The sequence below is a fragment of the Alexandromys fortis genome, unplaced genomic scaffold (genome assembly GCF_014885135.2).
Source record: "Alexandromys fortis isolate MF-2015 unplaced genomic scaffold, M_Fortis_MF-2015_v1.1 scaffold_260, whole genome shotgun sequence".
NCBI lineage: Eukaryota > Metazoa > Chordata > Mammalia > Rodentia > Cricetidae > Alexandromys > Alexandromys fortis.
In genome coordinates, this window is record NW_026068136.1 from 527,725 (window position 1) to 545,073 (window position 17,349).

Here is a 17,349-nt window from a genome sequence, read left to right on the forward strand (position 1 = left end):
GCCCCTGGCTGATGTGTAGCAGTCATCGATGCCAGCCATCATCAGTAGCTTCTTGGGGACAGGAGCAGAGACTATGCCAGTGCCTCTGGGGGCAGGGATGAGACGCACCAGCACAGAACCACAGCGACCTGTCACTTTGCAAGGAACAGTGTGGGGCTTGCCAATCTTGTTCCCCCAGTAGCCTCTCCGCACAGGGACAATGGAAAGCTTGGCCAAGATAATGGCCCCACGGATGGCAGTGGCTACCTCCTTGGAGCACTTGACACCGAGACCTACGTGACCATTGTAGTCCCCAATAGCAACGAAAGCCTTGAACCTGGTCCGCTGGCCTGCCCTAGTCTGCTTCTGCACGGGCATGATCTTCAGAACCTCATCCTTTAGGGAAGCTCCCAGGAAAAAGTCAATAATCTCAGATTCCTTAATGGGCAGGGAGAACAGGTAGATCTCCTCTAGGGACTTGATCTTCATGTCCTTAACCAGGCGGCCCAGCTTGGTGACGGGAATCCACTCCTTGTCTTCAGCTTTACCTCCGCGAGCCCCGCGGCCTCGACCACGGCCGCGGCTGCGGCCCCTCAGACCGCTGCGAATCCTCCGCGGAAGCCGCCACGGCCTCCTAATCCTGGGTCCCCGGGTCCTTCGGACCCTCCCGCTGCACCGGCGTCATCCGCCATTTGGTGTTTTCTAGAAGAAGAAGTCTTTTTTGAGCTTTTAAGACAAAGTCTTACCATGTAACCTTGACTAGCCTGGGATTTTCACTATATAGAATTTACAGAGATCCACCTGCCTCTGCCTCTTGAGTGCAGACTTTTTATTGATAGTTCCTCAGTTGACAATAGTTTTAAAATAAGGTTAAGTATAATCAGTAAATGTTTTGAAAAATATACATGTATATTAGCCAGGCACGGTACCACATACCTTTAATCCCAGCCCTAAGCAGAGGCAGGGAGATTTCTGAGTCTGAGGCCATCCTGCTCTATAGAGCAAGTTTTGGGACAGTCAGGGCTATACAGAGAAACTATGTCTTGGAAAAAAAATAATTTTATACATATAGCAAATATTTTTTAAATTATTTTGTTTTTTAAGTTCCAGTTATTCATTGATTATTAATTATTTGTTGTAGGCGAAAATTTTGACCAGAGTCCTTTGAGAAGAACGTTCAAATCGAAAGTTCTGGCCCATTATCCTCAGAGCATAGAATGGAACCCTTTTGATCAAGATGCAGTGAACATGGTATAGTTCTTTTCTTTTTCTCTCCTGTTTAGCATTCCTTTTATCTGAATAGAATATAAATGGTAAATGTCTGTATTATTTAATACAATTAATCCTTTAAATTCTGTGAAAATAGTAATTTTAAGATTTTATTTTTTAATGTACATGTCTACTTTTTGTGTGCTACATGTGTATGAGTGTCCACAGAGGCCAGACGAGGGCATCAGACCTGCTGGAGCTGGAGCTAGAGGGTCAGTTCAGGTCCTCTGGAAGAATATCAAATGCTCTTTCTCTGCACAGACCCCTAGAAATAATATAATATAATATAATATAATATAATATAATATAATATAATATAATATAATATAATATAATACTGTCTGTCTTTTACAGATACTTTCTCAGGTTTTCCACAGCAGTTCTCACAGTATATTGCTTGTTAGGAATACAGAACCTCAAGTCCATTTCATTTCCTGCTGTGAAGCTGTTTGGGGTTTGTATTAATACATAGATGCTTGGTGTTCAATTCTTTTTTTTTTTTAATATTTATTTATTATGTATGCAGTATTCTGTGTGTCTGCAGGCCAGAAGAGGGCGCCAGATCTCATTACAGGTGGTGGTGAGCCACCATGTGGTTGCTGGGAATTGAACTCAGAACCTCTGGAAGAGCAGGCGGTGCTCTTAACCGCTGAGCCATCTCTCCAGCCCCATAGATGCTTGGTAAACAGTGATGAACCACTCTGCTTGAGGGAAGGAGCACAGTGTTTCCATATATCAGGGAATAATGTGTGGTGGGTTTGTATTGTCATTTTTCACAGGCACCATGAAGATGGAACTTTTACACTGTGTATGTGTCCGTGGGCTCGGTTATGCCCGTGGAAATGGAAGACAACTAGGAAGAGTCAGTTTTCTCTTTCTGCCATGTATGTCCTGGTGACCAAACTCAGTTGTCAGGTTTGGTCATAAGTATCTTTTTACCCACTGAGCCATCTTACCAACAATATTTTTTTTCTTCAGTAGACAGGATTTCACTGTAGCCCAGACAGCCTTGTGATTTTGGCAGTCTTTCTGCCTCAGCCTCTCAGGTGCTGTGACCGCCATACCTGGGCTGGAAAGGAACTTAGATGCATCATTTAAACAGATTCAACGCAATGCCCAGCAAAATTCTTCAAAGACCTCAAAAGAACGGTACTCAACTTCACATGGAAAAACAAAAAACCCAGGATAGCCAAAACAATCCTGTACAATAAAAGAACTTCTGGAGGCATCACAATCCCTGACTTCAAACTCTACTACAGAGTTATAGTACTGAAAACAGTCTGGTATTGGCATAAGAACAGACAGGAGGACCAATGGAACTGAGTAGAAGACCTGGATATTAATCCACACATCTTCGAACACTTGATCTTTGATAAAGAAGCAAAAAATATCAAATGGAAAAAAGAAAGCATATTTAACAAGTGGTGCTGGCATAACTGAAATCAACATGTAGAAGGATGAAATTAGACCCATATCTATCACCATGCCCAAAACTCAAGTTCAAATGGATCAGAGACCTCAACATAAAGCCAGCCACACTGAACCTTATAGAAGAGAAAGTGGGAAGTACACTTGAATGCATTGGCACAGGGAACCACTTCCTAAGTATAACCCCAGCAGCACAGTGAGAGAAACAATTAATGGGACCTCCTGAAACTGAAAAGCTTCTGTAAAAAAATCTTCCTAATAAAAGGATATGGAGTGTTAGAATTATAGGATTTGGAAAGGGGAATTGCTAAAACTCAAACCAAAAAGTGTAATTCCAGCACTTGAGAAGTAGAGGCAGTAGAGTTCATTATCACCTACTCATTCGTTAAAATCCAGCCAGGACTACATAGATCTCTTTGAAAATACCACCCAACCAAATAAATAAATAAATTCAATAAAGTTCTAGCCAAACTGCCCAGAAGGTGAGATAATTAAGGACCCTTGGTCGCTCATACTAGAAGAAGGGTATGGACAGCATTGTCCAGTGTTTGGTTACAGGACACATCTTATTGTTAGTTATCTTAAGAGGATATTATTAGTAAATAACAATATTGTTGGTTAACAAGAGACATAAGAGCCATGGTAAGAAAATTGTGATTATCTCTCAGGTTGTCTAAGAGATATGTCTTTGTTCCTGGTAGTTTATGTAATTCATCATATTTTCCAATTCACGATTCCCAGAATTAGAAATACAAATTTTGCCTTTTTAGTTTGTAGAAAAGCATTTAAGAAAAATTCTTACATCTGTTATCTGTGTCATAGGAAGTCTTTCTTCACTTGAATATAACTTTTGGCAAGCTTTCCTTGTAAATGTTTGAATGTGTGCTCAAGAAAGCTACAAACCCTTAACTGAATAGCTGGCCACTTTTCAAAAAAAATTGTGAGCTTTGATTCTCTGATTTGCATGGTAGGAAAGCCTGTCAATAAACTTAAGTCTTAGCCTGCATAGTGACATAACCTTAGCAGGTGGACGATAGAGGCCGAAGGATCAGGAATTCAAGTTCATTCTTGGCTGGCTACATAGAAGGTTCATGTTCATGACCAGACTGGACTACATGAGACCCTATCAACAAAACAAAAACAAAACCAATAATTAAAAACAAAAAAAAATCAAATTTGACCTTTTTAAAAGCAGTGTCTTTGCCTGTCGCTGCATTCCCATACTGCCCACTTGATATGAAAGGGGAAGCTCTGGAGAGCTACAGACATGTCTCCGCAATTAAGAGCGCTTGTTGCTCTTACAGAGGACCTGGGTTTACTTTCCGCACCCAGTATAGCAGCTCACAACTGTTTGTAGCTCCAGTTCCAGGGAACCTGGCACTCTCTTTAGGCTTTCTGAGGTACCAAGCAGGTACATGGTTTGCATACATATATAAAAACAAAACACTTAAAATAAAAATAGATAAATCCTTTTTAAAAAGATACAGAGAGCCAGGCATGATAGCAAGCCTTTACTTCTAGCCCCTGGGGAGGTAGCGTTGGAGGATCAGTAAGTCAAGACCATTGTTGGCCACATAACAAGCCTGACCACGTAAGATATGTTTTACAAACAGTAAATAAGTAAGCAAGCAAGATATTTGGCATCGAAATCTATGATTTGGGTAGATTTGTCAGACTGCACTCCCATTGGAATGGTTCACAGACTAGAGGGCTATCCGGAAAAAGACAGGTCTGTTTCCTAGGCTGGGCACGAAGCTTAGTCTCCATCTGATCTGCCAGCAGCCTGACAGCTTCAAGTCAGGCAGGTTTTTGTTGTTGTTTTAATTCATGAAAAACTTTTATTCAGTTTCAAATTAAAATTATAAAAACCTATCAGCTTATTTTAGAAAATGGAACACATGCCTAATTTCTTCCAAAGGAATAAAGTATTTTACCTTCTCCCAACTATTTATGAGGATATTAACAATCTTTTTAGTTTTTAACCCCCATGTTTCAAGAACACTTAAAAAAATTGTTTTGGTAATGTTGTCTCAGCTGGACAGTGGTGGCCCATGCCTTTAATCCCAGTACTTGGGAGGCAGAAGCAGGTGGATCTCCGTGAGTTCGAGGCCAGCCTGGTCTATAAGTGCTAGTTCCAGAACAGGTGCCAAAGCTACAGAGAAACCCTGACGCAAAAGAATAAAAAAAACAAAATTATTTTGATGTCTCAACAAAAAGTCTCTCCATTTATAATGCTGACAAACTGACTAGTACAATAAATTATACACAGTGTATTTTTAGCTGCTAATGTGTCTTGGTAGAGTTCAGGTGGTGCTGGGGAAGGGAAAAGGCGTTTGCCTTCCATTCCTGTGTGCATGCAGCACACGCAGTGAATAAAGACGCTTCGGCCTGAGCTCGGGTGCTGAGAACTCCCCTTTGCTGGGCTCGTGTTACCCTTCAGAATACTTCTAATTTCCACAACCTTCCATAGCTGTCGTCTCCTGAAGATGCTAGCACTGTTCCTGTTATACTCTAGCTTACCTGCCAGGCACGAGAATTATGGTCACCAAACTGAGCCACAATCTGGATTTAAATTATGTTGGACCACCAGAAGTAAGTTCTTTCCTCACAAGTTCTAATGTGAAGATTCTTATCTTTAGTTGCTATTGCCAGAATGTGGAAAGGTCTTTCCAAATTTGGAGCAAATACAATAATATCATGAACAGGATCAGTGATGGTCATAAGAGTTTCAGCTTGCATTATTCATGGTGTTTCAGCTGTAGTAAAAACTCTGATCCGGGCGGTGATGGCGCACACCTGTAATCCTAGCAATCGGGAGGCAGAGGCAGGTGCATCTCTGAGTTTGAGGCCAGCTTGGTCTACAAATCGAGTTTCAAGACAGACAGATCTGTTTCGCAGAGAAACCTAGTCTTGTAAAACCAAAACCAAACTGAAATAAAACCCAAACAAACAAAAGAAAACCCCCGCACCTCGGCCATTGCATGGACTGGACTAGTGCTACCTCTTCCCACAGCTGTCTGGAGGGGTGAGTGCAGGAGCTGGAGGTGGTCCAGGAAACATGAGCTGTCACTCGGCAACATCTGGTGTCTCGCATCTTCTTACCACACCATCTGCTGGACAGGTTGCTGAAGTCAGACCCATATGCGTGGCAGCAGACTTCACATTGGTAATGGATGCTGTGCTGTCCTCCTCACCCAGTGACTCTGTCTTCACAGTTTATCACTTGATTCTCCTGCTATTTCTTCCCACACAACAGCTGTTCAGTCAAAAGAACAGGAAGCCAAAACTGGTCCACATTCAGGATGCGCCATGTCCCATACCATGCAGATCACTGCGCGTCTTCCATCCAGCAGTACAATGCCAACCTCCACTTTCACTTTATCTCAGACCTTCCTGAGACGGGGGAACCACCTCTCCCTGCAGGCACTGACATTTGTCAAGTACCTAAGCCTCAACCTTCTGGTCAGTTGCTGGAGCAGATGCCGTCGGGAACCTGTGGAAGGTGAAAGACACATTGTAAATGGTGTCCTTGTGGTCCACTGTGATGCTGCGGGCCACAGACATGGCCATTGCCACCTGTTTTCTTATTTGTTGCTTCAGAACTTACAGAATGTGTGACCAGTGAGAGGTGGGGCTGTCATTTTTAGCCTTGTATCAGTTGTCACCGCTGTTGAATTTTATTAGAGATTGAACAAAATTTAACTGTTTATTCTTACTCAGTCATGTTAGAACAAAGCCACCCCAAGCCCCTGTGTGTTTCACACTGTATGGTGGAGTTGAGTCAGTGTGACAGATTTGGTTGTCCAGAGATTCAAATAGTTATCTGACTCTGTAGGAGAAGTATAATCTGTCGCAAAATGAACCTTATTTAGGTCTTTTAAAATCTCTGTTATGAATAATTGAAAATATGTTGTTTTATCCTTCCATTTTAGTAAATAAAAAGGTTTCATTTTCAAAGTTTATTTTTCTAGGATAAAGCATCATATTTGTTCAAAATAGCAAAAGCGATGTCAGCATCTGCAGGGCCCTTCAACCAGAAACACACCTTTTCAGAGATTTCCACTCACAAAAACCTAGAATCCTTGACTTTGTCCCTAGAAGAAGTTTCATGATTGGCCTATGTGGAGCAGAGTTGGAATATATTAAGAGATTTTTTTACATAGAGATACTCAGGGAAAGAGTAAAATAGATCCAGTTTTCAAGGGAGAATCACTTACTGTCTTTAAAATAGCCACTGTGGTGTCTGGGGTGTGATGATGTACCCCTTTAATCCTAGCATTTAGTAGGCAAAAGCAGAACCAAGCAGATCTCTGTGAGTTTGAGGCCAGCCTGGTCTACATAGAGAACAGAATTCTAGGACAACTACAGCTACATAGTGAGTCTCTGTGTGCCCCCCCCAAAGTAAAAATAAAGACAAATGTACCTTTTTTTTTTGGTATCGTATGAAGTTGTAGCTCAGAGAGTTGCCAGAGAACTTAAAAGTGAGGTCATAGAGTGAGAGCTGTGGTAAACTTGGGTAGATTACAGCTTGAGAAAGAAAACCACCCCAGGCCACAGGACTGCAGAGGAGATAATGTTTCAAATGATTCTGTGTACACGGGTGTTTTGTGTCCACGTAATGTGCAGTATATGTACACCTGGTACCAATGGAGGCCAGAAGAGGGCTTAGGATCACCTGGAATGGAGTGAGCAGATGGTTGTAATCTATCGTGTGGGTAATGGAAATCAAATTTTGGTCTTTTAGAAGAGTAACCCAGTGCTCTTAAATGCTGAGCCATCGCTCCAGCCCCATACGCTGGATTTCTTGTTTTTCACTTAACAGATTCTTCAGACTCTGGCGCATGGGGATTCCTTTTCTAATGTCTTCTTAATTTTTTGTCCTGCATAGAATAACTGTTGTTTTTATTTTTATTAACTTCTTTTTCACTAATCAAAACAGCCTTCACCTTTTCCCCCTGAAACTCTGTCATAATCACTATAAAAATAGTACTTAAAGTTGGGCATGATGGCACACATCTTTAATCCCAGTACTCAGGAAGCAGAGGTAGATGAGTCTGAATTCCGGGACTCCATGGTCTACACTGGGAGTCCATGCCAGCCAGGATTGTACAGACCCTGTCTCAGAGATTGTTTGTAAAGTATCCAGTGTGTTCTGTCTTCAAGTCTTGTTCAAGATCAGGGCGCTTTTTTTTTTTTTTTTCTGAGTTACTGAATCCAAATCAAAGATCTCATTTCTTTTAAAATTTAAAAGATACTTTACACATATTTAGTGTGAGGTTTTGTGTGCATAATGTGTCTGTCTGTCTGTCTGTGGACGTCAGGAGACAGCTTTCTCCCCCCACCATGTGGGCTCTGGTGGTAGAACTCAAGTTTGACAGCGACCTTGACTTTTCCTGCTGAGCAGTCTCTCTGACTCTCCTCTTCTCCTTCTTAATAAAGCCCTCTTTGTGTAATACCCACACTGTGAATATTTTTTACACGTACGTTTACATCTATTTTTAAAATACGTTTTTTGTTTGTGTGTGTGCACGCATGTAGAGGTCAGAGGGCAACTTGTAGACGTCAGTTCTCTTTTTACTGTGTGTGTCGCAGGAGTTGAACCAGGGCTGAGACTTGCAGGTGGAGATAGCACCTTAGCTGCTGAGCCCAGTCGGCCCCTCGTCTGTTTCTTTTGAGAATATTTTATCTACGTGTAAGTGAAGAACTTACACTATGATTCTAATTTGAAGCTGTCGCTAAAGTTAAATCTGGGTTAGACTAACCCTTTATATCCTGTTAAAAAGAAAATAATTTCCTTTTTTCTGTTTTGAAGTGATGCATGTACTGCGCTCTGATGGTCCCCTATCTCCACAGCTGTGCATGCCCAAAGGGCTGTCTTTCAGAACACAAGCGGACAACAAGGAGCCCCAGTTCCACTCGTTCATCATCACCCGCGAAGACGGCTCTCGCACCTACGGCTTTGTTCTCACTTTTTATGAAGAAGTCACAAGTAAGCAGATCTGCACAGCGATGCAGACGCTGTACCAGATGCACAATGCCGAGCAGCACAGCAGTGTGTACGCTTCCTCCTCCTGCAGCATGGACTCGCTGGCAAGCAGTATTGATGAGGGAGACACAACCTCTCTTTTGAAACTCCAGCGATACAACTCTTACGACATCAACAGAGACACCTTGTATGTTTCAAAAAGTATTTGCTTGATCACACCTCTGCCTTTCATGCAAGCCTGCAAGAAATTCCTCCTCCAACTTTACAAGGCTGTTACCTCTCAGCAGCCACCACCCTTGCCCCTTGAGAGCTACATCCATAATATTCTCTATGAGGTACCCCTTCCACCTCCCGGGAGGTCACTGAAGTTTTATGGTGTTTATGAGCCTGTCATCTGCCAGAGGCCTGGGCCCAATGAACTCCCTCTTTCTGACTACCCTCTCCGAGAGGCCTTTGAGCTCCTGGGATTAGAGAACCTCGTTCAAGTGTTTACCTGTGTCCTTCTAGAGATGCAGATCCTTCTCTACTCACAAGGTAGGTGTCCTTGGCACTTTGTTTTCTAAAAGCAAGTACTTATGCCTGTGCTACCCTATTTCATTGTGGATTCAATTAATGACCTGAAGTCTCTTCTGTTTTGCATAAAGAGAATAGGCGTGGGTGAGATGAGAAACTATTTTGTTTCTCTTTGAAATGACAGTGACTGCAGAGATAAACAGGAAGGAATCGAAATTGTTGTGTTGACCTATTTGGGTGTATTTATTTGTTTATATTTTTAAATGAAAACAACTCATTACCCACAACATATAATCATTAGATACATTGAAACCTGTTACTCGCAGTGACTAATGGACTTTTATTTATTTATTTATTTTTATTATTTTATTTATTTATTATTGTTTCTCTGTGTAACAGCCCTGACTGTCCTGGATAGCTCTTGTAGACCAGGCTGGCCTTGAACTCACAGAGATCCACCTGCCTCTGCCTTCTTGCACCACCACCACCACCCAGTTTGGACTCTGTTTCTTTATTTACAAATTGACACAGTTTTACATGGAAATTCAGGTGGCATTTGAAGGTAATAAATATAATGTTTACTTTGCAACTTCCTGAGGCAGATAGCTTTGGACATTTGCCTGTAGGAACATTTTATGAGAGAGAAAGAGATATGCAGGTAGGAAACAGTTATGCCTCCCCAGACCTAGCAACAGATCTGCTGGAGTTGTGTGTAATTGTGTTTTTAACCTCCAAGTCCCAGATGGTATTATCTTTATTGTATCTTTTATTCAGTGTCTCCCAACACAGATTTAGTTAAGATACTAACAAGTTGGATTTTGTTTCACTAGTATCTGACTAGTGAATGACTGATACTGAGCCTAGACTAGGACACCTGTTTCCATCTGAACATGAATTTACAGAAGCAGAGATGTTATGTCATAAAGCTACCGAATGGTTGGAAACCGTAAACTAGCCATGTGCACAGATATCTGGATTCGCATTTTGCTACTTTGTATTCAGGCTGGCAGAGTTGTGAACAGGCTCCCACTGCTGCTGTCATGCTTATTTTTTTCACTTTCTTTTTTTATTTTTCTATTTTAAATTATAAGTGAAACTGAGCCAAGCAGGCTATATTTATGCTTCCCCATCTTGTGTGTGTGTTGACACTATTTGTGTGTTGACAGCACTTCATGAGGTTTCTCAGTTTATCCTACGTAATAGTTTCTGATAATGTGTTCAGTGTTGTGCTTTGTTATCAGGGAGTGCTGCAATGGCTTTACGTTCCTTTTGCCCTCTTTCTCAGTGCTCACCATCACCTTTACTCTTTTCCCCAAAGAGGTGGTGGCGATGGAGAGTTGCGCAATGCCAGCTCTCAGTGAGGGGTTGGGATTAGAATGTTTAAATGATGGAGAAACGGCTCAGTGGTTAAGAGCTGGACTCTTGCTGCCCCTGCAGCTGACCTGGGTTGATTCTGAGCACTCACATTGCAGCTCACAACAGCCTGTAACTCCAGTCAGGGGATCTAAGACCTTTTGATCTCCAAGGACATCAGGCACACGTACGAAGCACAGACATATACTCAGCAAAGCACTCATACACCTAAAAAAAAAATAACCTTTTTAAAACGTTTAACCAGTATTGGTTTTAGAAGTCATAAATGCCTTGGTTTCAAATCTCTGCTCTGTCCCTTATTAAACTATAAGCCCTGTGGGTCACTGACTTAATTTTCAGAAGTTTTGGTCCCCCATACCTCCTGGATGTTTTTGCCACCCACACCTGATTAATTGCGGAAGTTAAATGAGAAGACCCACCTAGAACTTTTAGACTGTATGTGATGCTCCTTTTACCCAGGGGGATAAGTAGCACACGTAAGCAATGGGGTAGTCCACTGTCGGCTTCCATCCGCCTCTCCTGTACTGGGCCTACACATAACCTCCCTGCGTCTCAATACTTACCTTTAAATTACTTGCTCATTCTTCAACTATATGGTAAATATATCATACTAAATAGTTGTAAAATATGAAACGAAAGCTTTGTGTAGATGCAATTTTGGTGGTTTTTAACATTGATAATGTCTCTCCCCTTAGAGAAAGACACTAAAATGAACACATTTTAAAAGGAGTCTTTATGTTGATTTGCCCTCTGGTGCTCTTTTTCCCCTCTGTGATTCTCTGTAAGGGGTTTAAGTATATTTGCCACTTCATTCCTTACATATTGATAAATATATGCCATACGGTTTAAAGGTGCTAAAGAACCAGACAGTTACCATGGAAACCCATGACTCTAAGTAGATGGATTTCAGTGATAAAAGTGTTCATTAAACTGACTTGAAATTTTAATCCACAATTTATTTAGACGGATTCAGTCTGTTATCTAGAGAGTAATTCTGTCACAATCTTTTTTCAGTGGCTATAAATTTTTAAGTAGAGAATGCACCCAGGAAGTCAAGACTGTTTCCTAGTACCTCATATCAGAAGAGTGTCTGGAGGTTACATGAAGCCAGACATGATCCTCTTTTCAAAAGAACAGTGGAAATATAAAAGATGGAGAATTTAAACACCAGTGTCTGCCTTTTTGTATCAATAATTAAAGCCTCCAGAACAGTTTGGGTCTTGCTTACGTACTCCTTTGGTTCTTCACAGAGGAAATAAGCAGTTACTGCCACCTACACCAACTCTTGTTCCTGTTCCCGTGCCTCTGTCACTAGTTGTTGGAAAGCAGAAGCTACTTGGAGATTTTTTTAGAATGTTGGAAGTCTTTATTGTATATTGCAGTCATGCCAAAGTAGACTGCATTTGCTGGTTATACCTTATTAATCATAAAAGCAAACCAAATATTTTGATAGAAAGAAGCTGTGTTTCCATGACCTTGATGTAAAAAGCAATATAATTTAACCAACTAATATTTTAGTATTACTAGATTTGGGAGTTGGGGGTGAGGAGTTGCCTTGAACATGTTAGGCAAGTGTTCTACCAGTGAGCACATCTCCATGTGCTATTTTATGTTAAATTTACCTTAGTGTCGTTAGAATTGTTTCTCTTTTTGTTTGTTTTGTTGTTGTTGTTTTTCCAGACAGGGTTTCCTCTATGTAACAGCCCTAACTGTCCTGGAACTAACTATGTAGACCAGGCTTGCCTCAAATTCTGCCTCTGCCTCCCAAGTGTTGGGATTAAAGGTGTGAGCCATTCACTGAATGGCTGGCTTTGAGCTCACCGCGATCTCTGCGGATAACCTTGAACTCCTAATTCTCATTTCTCTACCTCCCAAGTGGGGTTACAAGCGTATGTTACCATGTCTAGCTCTATTTGTGTTGTTTTTAAGGAAGGTTTTATTCAAACCAATAATGTTTGTTTATTATTGTTGGAGCCCACAAGACTGCACAGTGAACGCACAGCTGACAGACCAATAGACGGATCCACGGGAAGTGTGTACGCACATGTCTACTACATACACATCCACATGGAATAACTCGTTTTGCAGAGCTGTGGGAACACATGTCTTTTGAAAAAGTCACTGTCATATCTGTGGAAACCTTGTGAAGCCATGGTTCTTCCCTTCAAAATGGGATTCATTCCCAGAACAGCTCAGCAGTGTAACCTCTGCTCTGGAATTGGAATGACCTTGCTCAAGTCCTCCACACCAGGAGGCCTTGGAAGGAAGGAATTCATTCACTTTTTGTTCTAGCAGCCAAATTTACATAGAATCAATCCCTTAAAATTATCTGCTCACAGACCACACAGAAATTTCTATAGAAGACAGGCACTGAGCAGGATGGCGGCATGCCCCACCTTTGCTAACAAACAAATCTTGGCGACCCCAAAGCTGGTTATCAGAAAAGAGATTAGATGAGGAGAAAGGGTGAACCCAGGATTCAGGGACGGTTTGGGACGTCAGGTACTTCCCCTTGGATGCTGGCTCTTCCCTGAGCCGGGTCACCCGCTCCGAAGTACTACTTTGTCATAGTGTCATTTTCCTTGCCTATGGAATTTTCCAACTACAGCTATAAAAACTAGAAACCTCATGGGCTCAGTTCTTCCTCTTACTCTTTATTCTTCTTTTCCTCCCTTACTCTCCTTCTTCCCCTTCTTCTCCATGCTCTTTCCCTTCACCTTCTCCCCTCGCATGATAAAGAACATGCAGAGGTAACAAACCTGAGTTCATCCTTGCCTGCCACAGACATCTAATTACGAGCCCTGAGGGGTACTGAGGCTGGTACTCAAGGCCCCCCAATAGCCAATTGTGATAGATGTATGGGACTACCCTATGCAAGCAAGGAAGCCTTTAATAGTCTGATTTTCCACTGCCCATCTATCTGACATATGACAGTGAAAGACCCCCAGTGCTGGGGAGACTCTCACTCAAGTCTCGGGATAACACGCCCCCCCCCCCCAGTAACTCACGAGAGACCATCCTTGCTGCAATCACACGAGGCTTTAATGATGAGATGAGACGGGAACCAGTGCACTGGGGCCGAGACTCATAACCCACGCAGGGGAAGAGTTCCACCCTAAGTGACCGGGAGAACCAATTTTTTTTTAAAAAAAAATTTATTTATTATGTATACAATATTCTGTCGGCATACATGCCTGCAGGCCAGAAGAGGGCACCAGACTCCATTACAGATGGTTGTGAGCCACCATGTGGTTGCTGGGAATTGAACTCAGGACCTTTGGAAGAGCAGGCAATGCTCTTAACCACTGAGCCATTTCTCCAGTCCCCGAGAACCAATTTTTCAGATAAGAAACCACAGCCCAGTGATCCGGAATTGGCAGGGAGTGTGTCACAGAAAATTCTGAAAACACCAGTGAAGTTTACAAGGGGGCAGTCCCCTGCCTCTCAGGACCACTCCCAACATCATAATCAGCTAGTTCTTAAAACACATTACAATGACAATCACAAGGGGTAAACTCCCTGTTTCTCAAGATTACAACCTAACTTTATCTTCAGCTAGTTCCTGAAACACAGTCACTAACTGGCTAATCCTAGATTTTTGATTCTTGTCTTCCTGCTTGGACTTTCGGCTATTTTCTTCCTGCTGGGGAGGTCTGGATTTATCCAGGTCTTTCAACAGAGTCCTGAGTTAGTAAACATCTTTACCTTTACGTCTGCTCTTTTATCACTGCTTGAGAAACAGCACGTGATTTATTCAGTCCACTGAGCTGATTGGTTTTTAGTTCCTCAGTTGTCCTAGTGACCTTCTAAAGTGACGTGTGTTCATTTGCTTCGGAGCTGCCATTCATAAACCAAGTAGCCTTTTTCTTTTCTTTTTTTTTTTTTTTCCTTTTTTTGCCTGTTGAGAGGTGTTGTGTCCCAATGACAGTGGAACCTGGCAGATCCTCACACATTTCCAGCCAGCCCTAAAGGAAAAAGAGATGCCCTGTGTTGTATGAATCTCTTTGCACTCCAGTGTTAAAGAAATTCAGTATAAACTATTTCCATTTATTTCATTGTGCAACTTTCTCTTCAGAGAGTCTTTCTGATCTTACAAGATACCGTGAATATTTCAAGTTTGAAGATCATTTGATGTACTAAAATCGTGGGTACTATTTGGCTTAATATCTAATTGCAAGCTCATAGTTGCTCTTCAAATGGAAAATCTGCAGTCCTTTGGCCCTACAGTAGTTACTAGGAAATAAAGATATTTAACATGACTCCATAGCTGCTTCATGAAGAATTTGCCTGCACTCCAGTTTCTGGCTTACATTGTTTATTCATTCCCATTTAGCATGTCTAATTGGTATGACTTGAAAAGTGAATTTATATAATTTCTGTCCCATATAGTTTATATAATTTCTGTACATGCTACATAGAGAAAGTGGTTCCATAAAACATACATGTAAATTCTGTTTAAATATTCTGATTCACTTTAGACTTCAACTTTGATTCCATCAACCCTAACTTTTTGTTTGTTTGATTTTTTTTTTTAAGACAGGATTTCTCTGTGTAGCCCTGCGTGCCCTGGAATTGACTTTGTAGATAGACTTGACCTTGAACTCAAAGATGCATCTGCTTCTGCCTTCTGAGTGCTGGGATTAAAGGCATGAACCACCACTAGCCAGTGTAACCCTAACATTTTAAATGCCTATCATACTAATTATAGCCATTGTTAACAGATTTTGGTACCTTAGTATATGAGACATCTCTGTAAAGTTGTTCCAGAAGACTCTTTTTTTCTACCCCTGACCATTTATATGAATCTGTGCCTTAGGTTTTAGGCCTCTTATAAGGGACGATGCCAAGGGACACTAGTCCTTTTGTCTATCCCGAATATGGATTATGGCCCAAATAGGCTGTAGTTTGTTTTTAATTTTTACTATTTTTTTTTTAGTTTATGTGTATGGGTGTTTTCAGACCAGAAGAGGGCGTCAGATCTTTTGGAACTGGAGTTACAGGCAGTGTGAGCCACCATGTAATGATAGGAATCAAGAAGAGTAGCCAGTCACGGAGCTGTCTCTCCAGCCCCATACTTCATGTTTCTTGTTGAAAACTTTGGCTTCCAGCACTTTAAATTTCTCTAAACCAAGACAAAAAAAGAAGAAGCAAACTGAACAAATCTTGATTGGACTTCTTAATAGTGGAAAATTATCAAGTGTTTATTATTAATGAAATTATCTTAACTAAAATTATATTAAGTTATATAAATTATAACTGAAATAACTTTAGTTAATCTGCCTTCCACTGTGCTGTTAAGACACATTTAAGAGCCAGGCAGTGGTAGTGATGTTTAATCCTAGAGGCAGATTTAATCAAGAGGCAGAATCAGGCAGATCTCAGTGACTTTGAGGTCAGCCTAGTCTACAAAAAAAGATCCAGGACAGCCAGAACTACAAAGAGAAACCCTGTCTCAAGAAACAAAGTCCTTGTTTAAATCTTATCAACATCTTCTATTCGACATTGTTAATTTATTTTATGTTTTATTTATTCCTTTATAATTTCATGCATCTGTATAGTATATCTTGTTTTTTTTAAAGATTTGTTTATTTTAGTTTATGTGTATGAGTGTTTTGCCTGCATATATGTCTGTGTACCACCAGTGCTAATGAAGGCCAGAAGAGGGCATTGATCCCTGGAACTGGAGTTACAGACAATTGTGAGCTGCCATGTGGGTGCTAAAACTGAACTTGGGTCCTTTGGAAGAGCAGCCGGTTCTTTTAACCTCTGAGTCATCTCTCCAGTTCCATTATCTTTATTATTACTTTATGTGACAAGTATTTTACCTACATGTGTATCTGTGCACCCTGTGCCTAACTGGTGCCCATGGAAGCCGGAAGAGATCATCAGATTCCCTAGAACTGGAGTTAGAGACAGTTGTGAACCTCCATGTGGGTGCTGGGAATTGAACCCAGGTGCTCAAGAGTAGTCAGTGCTCTTAACCCCTGGGTCATCTCTCCAGTCCCTAGTCCAGTCTTATCTTGACCATATCTACTCCCCAATCTTTTCTCTTCCCTACAAGACTCCTAAGCAGGGTCTCTTCCCGTATTTATAGTTCTCTCTCCTTCCCCTCCCCTTGTCTCTCCTCTGTGTTCTCTTTCCTTTCTCTCTGTAACCCAGTGAGTTCCTGAGAGTTGTGGCCGTGCCCTGTCGAGAAGACAGCATGTCACAGAATTCTTCACCATCCTCTGGCTTTTATGTTCTTTTCCTCGCTCTCTTCCGTGATGCTGAGTGAGCCTTGTGAAGGTTTATATAGATGTTTCATTTATGGCCGAGCACCCAGTGGTCACTTTTCTTAGTACTTGAACCACTTAGGAGTTTCTGCACTAACTGCTGAAAAAAGCTTCTCTGGCCAAGATCGAGGACAGTGCTAACTTTGGCTCCTCTTTCACTTCTGTCCTAACTATTTATTTGTTTAGAGTGTGCATGTAGTGTGTGTGTATTAGGATCAGTGGGATGGTCCTGATGAGCAGAGGTCAGTCCTTAGAACCCACAGTGGAAAAGGTGGACTAACTCCTGATGATATGAGGTCAGTCCTTAGAACCCACAGTGGAAAAAAGTGGACTAACTCCTGAGAGTTGACCCTCTGATCTGCTAGTAAATAAAGCAAAGTAAATATTTTTTTTTTTTAAAATAGAAAGGAAAACTATTCAGAAGTCAGTTCTCTCCTCCACCTGTTGCAGAAAGGTCTCTCTGGTTTCTGCTAGCTGTCCTGTGGGTTTCTAAGTGATTCTCTTGTCTCCCCTTGTTTCCCTGTAGAG

General features: G+C 41.5%; 1 protein-coding gene and 1 pseudogene across 4 annotated transcripts in view; one reads left to right on the forward strand and one right to left on the reverse strand.

Moving 5' to 3' along the window:
* The window catches only part of Dennd5b (DENN domain containing 5B), a 114,621-nt gene that overhangs the window by 24,071 nt on the left and 73,201 nt on the right, over nt 1–17,349 (forward strand). For 3 of the 4 annotated variants that reach the window (XR_007589316.1, XM_050126479.1, XM_050126480.1), the window contains 2 exons: nt 1,121–1,230; nt 8,530–9,196. Coding sequence is in view for 3 of the 4 variants with exons in the window: in XM_050126479.1 (XP_049982436.1) it covers nt 1,121–1,230; nt 8,530–9,196 (777 nt within the window). In the remaining variant the exon portion in view is untranslated. Of the gene's footprint in view, nt 1–1,120; nt 1,231–8,488; nt 9,197–17,349 lie in introns of those variants that run through there. The other variant, XM_050126481.1, reaches the window with a different exon arrangement.
* Nucleotides 1,612–8,234, reverse strand: LOC126491091 (nucleoporin SEH1-like; annotated as a pseudogene).